Raw genomic sequence first — 11,276 nt, 5'->3', positions numbered from 1 at the left:
AAAAGGTTAAAAAAAAAAAAAAACTAAATACAAAATTAGAGAGCCACATAGCAAAACCTCGTGCATTGAGAGAGAGAGAGAGAGAGAGAGAGAGAAACCTGCAAATGTGGCCCATGTTTTATCCAACATCCAAGGCTGCTTGATATCTTGCCTAAATAAAGAGACCCTTGACTTGAACTTTTTGAAGTGCCTGCAGCTATTACTTTTTTTGAGGTGCCTGCAGCTATTACTTGATTTGATAATATTGTTTCTCTTGAAGTACACTCCCCTTGCATAGTTTCATTACCTGGTAGAAGCTCTGTCACGGGGGTAGGCCTCCTGCAAGCATCCAAAAACATATCTATGATTTGACTAACAAATTTCATATCTATTGCATCGAAGTGTGGTAACAAAACACTTGTTGAAATCCTGCTTGTCAGGGGCGCCCAATATTATTTGGAGCCTTCTTAAGGCAAAAAATTTATTCAGAACTTTTAATATGTAAATATTAATTAAACAAAATTATTTAATATTGATCAAATCAAAGTTAATTTGATACATTAAATATATAATTTAATGAATAATACCAATTAAACTAATGTTAATTTGAGAATTAAATATCATAGTTGAAAAAAAATATTAATAAAAAAATATTACGGTTAGGATTTCAATTAGGTTAGGGTTCTATTGGTCTTGTACATTGAGAGTCTTAATAGAAATGAGAAAGGAAAATGCACTTAAAGTGTTATAAAATGTTCACAGTATGATATAACATTGACCCTCATTGATGAAATTCATCGATCTAACCAAGGAATGTTTAAATAACTTTTTTTGTGATTAGTAACATGGCAATTTGTAAGCTAATAATAAAATTTGTAGTATTCTCAACACTACTAATAAAAAAAAAAATGCATAACCTTTAAATATATATATATATATATTATTTTATAAAAATTTGGGCTTTTAACCCTTGGAAGTGGGGCCTTTTTCCCTAAGCGGAATATTTTTTATTTTTTTTGGGATGGGGCTTCAGGCCTAGGCCTTGGGCCGGCCCTGCCACTTGTAATTGAAACCATCATTTTTCATCTGAATTGTATACAAAGCAAATATAGTGAAACCCAACCACCTTGAATGATCATGCAAATCTGCAGGTAACTGCATTTTTATGGCGGGCCCATTTTGATAAGCAAACCAGCGTGGTGGAGACGCAATCTGAGGAAAGATATAACCAGACAGATGGTTTCGTGCCCAATCCACCTGTAAAATTCAGAAATATATAGCCTTCAAATCTTCAATGGATGAAAGAACAAAACACGTACAAAAATAGTAAGTTTAAAGATAAATTTTTTTCGCAATTACTAGATGGCGTGGGCTTTACACGTGTGAGTGGAAGTCTCATGCAAAGAAAAATAAGAAAATGCTAAGATTTACTACACCTACACGTGTGAGTGGAAGTCTCATGCAAAGAAAAATAAGAAAATGCTAAGATTTACCACATAAAGCTTGCAAATTGATACAGTAATAAATATGATCAAACGATCTAGGTTTCAACCAATCATAAATAAATATTTGAATATATATCTAAAAGCTAAAATGTAGTGTATAATATTACTACGCTCCTGTTAAGTTACATCAGTGCCATATCATCAGCCTATTTTCAATATTTTTTCTTTCCTTTTTAATTATTATTCTCTTTATTAATTTCCCACTTTACAATTACACATTCTCAAACATTTACTTATTTTTACCTTTTTATCTCTCCATTACTCTATACCTCAACCTTACAGTTTGTCCATCCTTTATCTTCCTTTTATTTTGACTTTTCTTCTTCCCTATTTTTTTTACTATAAAAGTGTCATTTTCTCTTCCATTCAATCCATATTTTTCTCGCACAAAAATGTGAATACTCTCTCTCTCTCTCTCTCTCTCTCTCTCTATATATATATATATATATAGTCTTTCTCTTGATGGATTTTTAATTCTTTATTACACCTCTAATTTAAATTGATGAATTTTTATGCTTAATCTATATGATTGGTTTATATTTTAATTTTTTATTTGTTTTTATTTTATTTCTTTTGTTTGTTACATGTTATCCAATGAAATTACAAAATAATTCAATGTTATTCTAATACATAGCATGAATTGGATAATTTGGGGTTTATAACTATACATTTTCTTTTGAATATTTTTCTACTCATCTTCTTTTATATAATTTTGTTATTTGTCTCATATTCTCTTCCAAAAAAAATGTGATTATTCTCTCTCTCTCTCTCTCTCCATAACAAACTATACAAAAGTTTGAATAATATAGATCACTTGAAAAAAGAATAGTATTTCTATCTTTTATTACAAAAGTAATAATAATAATAATAATAATATCAATCAAATTAATGCACCTAAGTTTTTCAAAAAGGCTAAAAATAATATAATGATATATTTGTAGAGATGGAGAGATAAAAAATAATTTTAAAAATAATATCTCCAGTATGTTTTGGAGAATAAATCATACATTATACCACGTTATAAAATAGTTGTATATTCTCATGCATCGCGTAGATTTGCGACTAATTGTTATAATTAGCAATGTCATGAATTTCGTTCCGTTTCGGCCAGAACGGCTAGAAAATCTCGTGTCGGTGTGTAAACCGGAATGATAATACCCTCCATTCCACCTCGGATTAAATTTCGCCCCATTTCGGCCCGTTCCGGGCATTTCGGTCAATTCCGGCCAATTTCAGTCGGCCGAAATTCATTTTCCAGCCGGTATGAATTCTGGCTTCTTATTTTTCCCTTCTTGAACTTAATCAGTGTCCTGTAGCTCCTAGTCTCTCCCTCATCTCGCACTATCTGACCCTCTCAACTTTGACAGAAAAATTGAAAATAAAATTGAAGAGCAAGATGAAGCAAAAGTGGTGTGACTTCACTGACTTGTGAAAAAAAAAAAAATGGGAGATGAAGAAGATAAGAATAAGAGGAGAAAAGAGCTCAGGCGTGAAATGATGAAGAAAGACTGAAATCTGCAATAATGAAATATAGAAGTAGCATTTGAGCAGGTAGTGTACTAGTCACGTGAGTGGGTTGGGAATTGGGAAAAAGTAGTCAGTAGGAAGTTTCCTAGAAACCCACTTGCGTACAATTATCAAAATGTGATTTTTTTTTTTTTTTTAACCTTAAAATAAATGTTTTTTTAAATAATAATCCCACATTATTTTAATAGAAAACTATATTAAGTTAATTATTTTACATAATAGTAAGAATAATATATAAATATATATCTCACTTGTGTATAATTACCCAAAATGTGAGTTTTATTTTTAAAAAAAAACATAAAATAAATGCTTTTTTTAAAAATAATATCCCACTTTATTTTAATAGAAAACTATATTAAATTAATTATTTTACATAACATTAATAATAATATATAAATATATATTAGCAGTAATTTCAAAAAGGTTTCCGAAACGGTACCCAAAATTGGCCGGTACCGAAATATTCCATTCCAATGAACAAACCGAAACGGGTTCCGAAATGACATTCATAACAATGATAATTAGTAACATGTCTATTTGGAGACTCAAAATAGTAAAATTTGTAGTGCCTATAACACTACTCAAAAGATAAATAAATTAAGGATTTTTTTTATGGAATAAGTTGAGGAATTAATATTACATAATATTTTGGATAAAGTGGAGTCCTTATATATATTATATTTACTCCTAATTAAAGTCCCTATAAAAATATAGGAGGAGATATGATAACAATTTTGAATTTAGTGACATAGACTGATAGAGGAACAGACCTGATTCAATCTTGAAAGCTGTGAGTGTGAGTTGAGCTCTCCACGGAGGTCATTAGGACTCCCAACAATTTTTTGGCCTAGGTTTTGTAGAAATTCTCCCATATCTTGCTTATATAGAATACGTGCACCACACATATTAATCTCAATATCCGGGCTTTTGGTTCCAATGAAAGGGGTAATGCAACTCCGTTCGTCTAAATGTTTTCTAAACCTCGCATGCGATATATATAGCCAAAGTCCAAATGAACCAACATATGTTTCCTTAGGAACCTTGAAAGCTATAAGATCTCCATTTATGTCCAAACGACAATAAAACTCATGAAAGTATTTTGTATCCTCTCCATGAGAATCGTCGTTCGAATGTGCTGGGACTACAAAAATGACACAGAGAGCGATTCCTTTCCAATTTTTATTACTGAACAGATTTGAAGGTAGTGTGATTGGTCGAAATGACCCAAAACTCTGATGCTTGAACCACTCCGGAATTTCATTTTGAGGTAAAACATGGCAAAAGCCTTCCATTTGATGAATTTGATCCTGTAAAATATTAAAAACAACTGTTAAAGATGCTCGTGCGTGTGTGGGACAAGTGAGAGAGAAAGAGATACCTTCACGTATCTTTGCCATAATAGGTGTATGTCTAGCAAAGAAACCTCAGCAATTGTGCCATCTTCATCCTCGGCCAAGCCAAGGCAAGTAATAATAGTGAATCCTGCTACACCCAAAGACCATACAACAACTTGATTTGAATAATTTTCAAGCGCAGTACATCCTTGTACTGAAACTAACCTTGTACTTAATGGAACATATGGCATTGATTTAAGCTTGCTACAATGATCCAAGAAAAGAATTTTGAGCTTTGAAAGTCGAGAAGTGTAATCGGGCAAGCATATAAAATTATTTTTGCTCAAATTCAAATACTCTATTGACAACAAGCAGCTAGGGTCATCAGGGAGTGCCAACAGATTGCAGTCACTTAGACTTAGAGTTACCAAAGTGCTTAATTTTGAGAACGAATTAGACAACAACAGGTTGATGGGCTCTGGTTCAGGATGCCGGGCATTGTGGAAACAATATGTTGACAAAGCAGTTGTAGCAAATATAGGAATTCTGAGATAGGTGTATCGCCATGCTAGGAAAGATAGAAAAAGAAATAAAATTAGTCGCAGAAAAGTGGGGGAGGCACCAATTGAGGATCCAATAGGAGAGAGCCCAAGCAAATGCCCTGCTTTTGGTGGTTGACACTTACATCCTGATAGAGTGAGAATTTCAAGAGATGTCAAACTATGAATGTCACTCGGAAATCTCTTAAGGTTTTTGCAGTCTTGAAGATTCAATAAGGTCAAGCCAGTTAGACGCCCGATTGTTGGTGGTAGTTCTTCAATGGCAGTCCCATCCAAATAAAGCTTCAACAAGCTTCTCATGTTTCTCCCAATACGGGGAAATTTCTTAAATCTTGAACAGCCAGATAGAATTAAAGTTTTAAGAGATTCCAAATTGAGCTCATATGGAAGGTTCTTAAGACATTTACAATCTTTTAGATTTAAAAGAATAAGTCTTTTAAGACCTCCAACAGAAGGGTGCAACTCATGCAATCTTGTACAACCTTGGAAATTCAGCCTCTCAATATTTGAGAATCCAGTGAAGTCAGGAGTTCGGGTTAAGTTTTGGGAGTCACTCAAGTCAATGAGCTTTAACTTTCCCAACTTCTGTGATGAAAAAATAAGCAGGGATAAAAAAAAAAAATAAAGCATTCAAGAAGTTAAACTTTATAAAAATAAAAAATACAGAAAAGAAAAAACAGCAAAAGTGAAAATCTTACACTGAATTCACTTGGAAGTTGCTGAAGACAACTGCGATGCATAATGAGCTCAACAAGTTCGCCAGGCTGAAAACTATTAGGCAATGATTCCAAAGGATAATCATGCCATTCCAGCCAACATAACTCATTAGAAAGATAACTGAGGCAAGAAAGGCGCACCTTACAAATTTTGAGCAATCTTAGTTTATTCATCTTTGAGAATGATTCAGCATTCAATTCTTCTTCATCATCTGGAGGCAATCTTAATAGCATGCCTTCTATATGTTTTGTTCCCTGGTAAACAAAAATAGTAAGATTAGTATACCGCTAGATAAAGCAAAAACTTGCATGAATATATTGTAGAATTATATACTTCTCTAAATTTATGTCTATATAATAATCCACTTACAGTATTGTTCTTTAATACATCAAGGACGTCATCACAATGCCACAACCTACTACGTTCTCCAACTTCATCTGATGCCTCACTAACAATTTCCCAACCCATTTGTTGTAATAAATTATACATCCACAATTTTTCCCCCACTACAAGAGTAATTAGAGATTTGTCGATGAGATTTTTTATTGGATTAATGCCTGAGAAGTAAGATTCTAGTATATCAGCAACGCGATTCTTCTCCTCCCCTTGGAAGAAACATGCAATATCTAAAAATAGTTTTTTCTCATCTGCCCCCAATCCATCAAAAGCAATTCTAAGTTTCTTAGTAGTTTTTTCATGGGGTATTGCTCTTAGCTGATTCTGAGCACTTTCCCATTCATTTTTTGGTCTAGTATACAAATAGGAACCCAAAACTTTAAGAACCAAAGGAATTCTCTGAGCAAGCTCGACAAAATTGTTGCAATATTCCAAGAAATCATTCTCACAATGAGGTTTGTGGAAGGCATTCAGACTAAAAAGTTGTAGAGCTTCGACTTCATTTAGTCCTCTAGCCTTATATACAATTTTAATTTCATAACTTGCCAACAAATCTCTGTCTTCAGTAGTTACAATGATTCTACTTCCTTTGCCAAACAAATCACGCTTCCCTACTAATGTTTCTAATTGACTTCTTTCGCTCACATCATCAACAACAATAAGAACCTTTTTGTTATGCAGTATATCGCTGATAACTTGCATTCCCTTATGCACATCCTTTACCCTTAATCCCCCTTTTCCTATATCACAAAGGAGTCGTTCTTGTAAAGTCTTTAGACCATGTGCTTTAGATTCCTCTCTAACATTTTCGAGAAAACTAGAAGCTTCAAATTGTTTAAGAATCTTATCAAAAACAGCTCGTGCAAGAGTTGTCTTGCCCATACCACTCTTCTCACATATTCCAATAAAGTGAACATCACTTGATTCCATATCTAAATATGAAATCATTTCCTCAACACGAGAGCTTATTCCCACAAGACCATCTTCAATATCATTTGAATGTCTCTCTTTCAATTTCAAATATATCCATTGAACAATGTTTCGGATAAAGTTTGTCTCATGCACCCTATAAAATATTACAAAAATCTGTGTCAAAACAAACTAATTGGAGATGTAGCATGCAAACGTTGATGTTTTGCTTGTTCATCTCATAAAAGAGAGAGCTCTAAAATTGAACTAAACTACACAGTCGAGCTCAATTTGCTTGTCGAAATCCTAGGGCATGCAAGTAGATTATTAGTTCTCAGAACAGAAAACATGGCTTTTCATGTAAACTTGAAGCAGCAACTATTGTACTATTCAACATAGATGTTCTTTTTATTTTTTAAACCCAAAAAAAAAAAAAACTGCAATTTAATTGAAATTCTGATTTGGCTATTTGAAACCTAAATTTCAACAACTAGAAAATCTCAAATGCCATGTCATTTAGTACACAATCTGTTGACAATTTCTTTTCAAAACAAAAAGAAGAAGAATACAATCCGGGTAGAGCTTGTGTCCAATGGCCAGCACCACTGGACACGTTGCGATGCGGACATGTGTCCAAGACTAGACACGTGTCCGTATCCTAACAGGTCTAATGGCTGCTGGCCGCTGGACACATGCCAGACCCATACAATCCATACTATTGAGTATTGACCGAAGCGAAAATCATCTTCATTTCAAGATCCTAAGTAGAAGCCCATAAAACTTGTTGAAACCGGGCTTGAATGGCTGCCCAAAGTACACATGATGTAGCAATTAGCATCACATATTGGGCCACAATTTATTCTTAAGTGAATGAAGGAATTTAACAAGGTTGCATTAGGATACTTGAATTTGAATTTAGATCTGGATTTTAAATCAATGGATTTAGAATGTCTTGATTCCATATTTATATTCTATACATAAGAGTATTTTAAATTCTAGATTCTTAAATCTATTGTTTGGATGCTTTAATAACCTATAAATTGGATTTGAAATCGTCTCTTTCAAAATGACCAAATACTTTCATAATCTCCTAAATCTCACCTAAAACATTAAAATTAGTGAAATACTCTCAAAACCTCAAGAATGACAAAAGTGTCCCAAAAATATCCCAAATCTATAAAAATAACCAAATAACCTTGAAACCCTACAAAATACCTTTGAAAAATTTTGAAATAACAAAAATCCTAGGGAAAAAATCTCAAATGACCGAAATACTTCTAAAACTTTCAAAATAGCCAAAACACCTGTTAACCTATAAAATGACCAAAAATAAAAATGATTAAAATGTCCAAAAATAAATAAATCCTTACAAAATCCAAATTTATCGAAAATTGAACCTAAAATGGCCAAATTGACCTTGAAATTAAACCTCCAAAATGATCAAAATTTCCAATATGATTGAAATAAAAATAAAACTACCAAGATGATAACACCCCACCACCCTCCCCCACCCACTGACCCTCAAGGAAAAAAACATCAAATGACCAAAATTCTAAATCTTCAAAATGTTGTACATGACAATTATTGGTTTACATTACACTATTCATATAGTGTGTGTGTGTGTGTGTGTTTCTTTGTTCCTACACACACCACATTGTATGTCTTTTTTTTTTTATCCACTAAAACTACTCTCTCTCTCTCTCTCTCTCTCTCTCTCTATATATATATATATATTTCTCCCTAGTTTTCCAACTAAACATATACATTTTTTAAAAATATATAATTCAATAGTTTCAATGAATAAGGGGATTTGAACCATGGACATTTTCATAACAAATATTAAGAGGTACTAGTTGAGCTATAAGACTCGTAGCTACACGTATATTTTTAGTGACCACTTTAAAATTTTATTTTATTTTTCTCAATAATTCAATAATTACAACAAAGTTAGTGGAAGAATTTCTAAATGTAGTTCTACTGTCTAGTTACAAGACTTTTGATGACAACCTAAACTAAATCTTGAAACTTAAATTAGTGACAAACTTTTTCTTAATTTTGCAATAGTATGTATGTAGTGCTGTTTATAAAACTACATATAATTCATGCTTTTGTGGTATTAAAGATATTAACCTTTTAACATCTACATTTAAAGTAATTAAGTAATGCAGTCAAAACAGGCCAAAAAAAAAAAAAAAAAAAACTCATCAGAAGCAAATCAATAAGCGTTACCCATCCTTCAAATGCCTTCCAGAGAGACTGGCCACATTTGTTAAAGCAGTTTTCCACTTCTGCACCTTTGTTGGGTTCTCCTCGAAACGCTTTTCATGTTTTGCAAAGGCCTCTGCAAAAGTGTTCTTCTGATGTCGCACGTCAGTAGGTTCCACATGGTAGAAAATGGGCAACACTCTCAATATTATGCCTCTATCCCTGCATTCAACAATCTTTGCAAGTTCTTCCAAACACCATGTGGAAAATGCATAATTTTCAGAGAAAATGATGACCGCAATCCTCGATTTCTCGATTGCTTCCAAGAGTTCCAGCGAAATGGGCTTTCCCATCTCAAGTTCTTTATCGTCCCTGAAGGTAATAATCTTTTTATCATCCAAAGCATGATATAGATGGTCGGTAAACTTATAACGGGTGTCTTCTCCTCCAAAACTGAGAAAAACGTCATATTCCGGTTGGGGTTTAGAAAAAGCAGAGGTAAAAGAGGATGGGACAGTTTGAATGCTGGTGGATGCCATTGGTAAGTACTTAGTACGTAGCTTGTTTGAGTTTAGATTCTATATATGACAGACAATGTCATGTCTTCAAACGGATTTGCAAGAAGCAAGCAAACTACATCTTTTAGAACAAGAAGAGAAATCAAAGAAACCATTGAGCAGCTTGTATGCTAGGGGAAGCCATAGCACACCTACTAGCTAAGCTTCTTTGAGTTAAGATTCTAAGACATATACCAGGCGGCGAGTTAGAGTTGAGATTCTAAGACAGAATGTCATGTATTCAAAAGGAGTTGGCAAGAAGTAAGTAAATTGGATAAACAAAAGATATCAAAGAGACAACGGAATGCTAATATAAGCCACTGCACACCCACCATCATTCCCTCCGTAAAATTAGAGTCTTGGAATTGTTTATTTAGTTAAAATCGAAAATTTTTTGCTAAAAAATGATAAGTGCATTTCCAATGGCTTCTTTAAAGCCAATTTTAGAGAGAAAACATCCCAAAAACCGACTCCAATAGCTTCTTCATCTCATTTTTTAGACTTAGAATGGCTACAGTGTTTCTCTATCTCAACGGTTACAAGCTAAAACATACCACAATCAAAACAAAAACACAAAAGTCAATCGAAAGATTTGAAACACAAAAACAATCTTTCTCATAAGCCTAATGAAATCTGAACAATAAAATAAAACTAATCAAACCAGAACAAAAAAATAAAACATGTAGAACGCCAATCTCCACTTTTCTGCCGGGGCTCGATGATCTATGTGTGTATGAGAGAGAATTTGTTTGTGTGAGATAGAGAGGGAGAGCTTCTTGAATGCTCTGGAGTAGATGAAGTGCTAGAGAAGAAAAAAAAAGAACAGAGAAAATAGAGCTCCAGACGAAGTGCTAGAAAAGAAAAGTAAAGATAGAGATAAGGGAAAGGTGTGGAGGAGAAAAAGGATGAAAAAAAAAAAAAAAAAGAGTGGATGAAAAAAGTGGATGAAAAAAAAAAAAAAAAAGTGTGGATGAAAAAAGAGTAGTTCTGGTGACACAACTATTGGCATAACTTTGTGCACAACTCGTCCACGTGGCGAGTTGTGGTTGGTGGAGGAGTGATGGTGGGTCACCCCTCCACCAACCACAATTCGCCACGTGGACGAGTTGTGCACAAAATTGTGCCAATAGTTGTGTCACCAGAATTTTTCATGAAAAAATAAAATAAAGAATAAGAATTTAAAATTAAGAAATATCATTACAACATTTTTATAATAACTGGGAGGTTATTACTGTTACTATTCTTTACGTATTTTAATTTTCAACTCCCTAAACTATATTTCATCCTACTTTGGTAGTTACACAGAGAGAGAAGAAAAAGAAGAAAGGAAATACAAGTGAAGTACCATATTCATTTCTCCACTGCTCTAAATGTGGGAAGAGAGTGGAAGGCCGGTAATGAGTAATAGCATCAGGGCGGAAATACTCCTTTGTAGCAGTAGTATTTGGTGTTGAATGAACTTGGAGTTGAATTCTCTTCATTTCAGGGATGTTCCCAAAGAAGAAAGAAGGAGAAGGTCCCCTTATACCTTGCCCTTGAAGTTTTGCTCTGAGAAGTTTTGGTTTCAAAACCAAAAGGTTATAGAGT

General features: G+C 33.4%; 1 protein-coding gene across 1 annotated transcript; it reads right to left on the bottom strand.

Annotated features, from left to right (window-relative positions):
* Nucleotides 1-982: 982 nt before the first annotated feature.
* On the bottom strand, nt 983-10,538 carry LOC115986874 (TMV resistance protein N-like). The gene is made up of 6 exons (XM_031110231.1): nt 9,157-10,538; nt 5,992-7,084; nt 5,604-5,876; nt 4,390-5,490; nt 3,782-4,318; nt 983-1,236 (listed from the first exon to the last, which is right to left on the bottom strand). The coding sequence occupies exons 1-6, from the start codon at nt 9,669-9,671 to the stop codon at nt 1,015-1,017; spliced, it is 3,741 nt and encodes a 1,246-aa protein (XP_030966091.1). The 5' UTR covers nt 9,672-10,538; the 3' UTR covers nt 983-1,014.
* Nucleotides 10,539-11,276: the final 738 nt, after the last annotated feature.

This window comes from Quercus lobata, chromosome 4 (genome assembly GCF_001633185.2).
Source record: "Quercus lobata isolate SW786 chromosome 4, ValleyOak3.0 Primary Assembly, whole genome shotgun sequence".
In the NCBI taxonomy this organism is placed as follows: domain Eukaryota; kingdom Viridiplantae; phylum Streptophyta; class Magnoliopsida; order Fagales; family Fagaceae; genus Quercus; species Quercus lobata.
Note: the sequence above shows the minus strand (reverse complement) of the source record. Positions and strands in the feature narration are given on the sequence as shown.

Bases quoted from the DNA above. Each gene is read 5' to 3' on its own strand.
- LOC115986874 (XM_031110231.1), bottom strand. From the start codon at position 9,671: ATGGCATCCACCAGCATTCAAACTGTCCCATCCTCTTTTACCTCTGCT. The intron at 4,319-4,389 runs GTATCTCTTTCT...AATATTTTACAG, and splicing joins TATGGCAAAGATACGTGAAG to GATCAAATTCATCAAATGGA. The intron at 1,237-3,781 runs GTCTGTTCCTCT...TGAATTTTACAG, and splicing joins AGCTTTCAAGATTGAATCAG to GTGGATTGGGCACGAAACCA.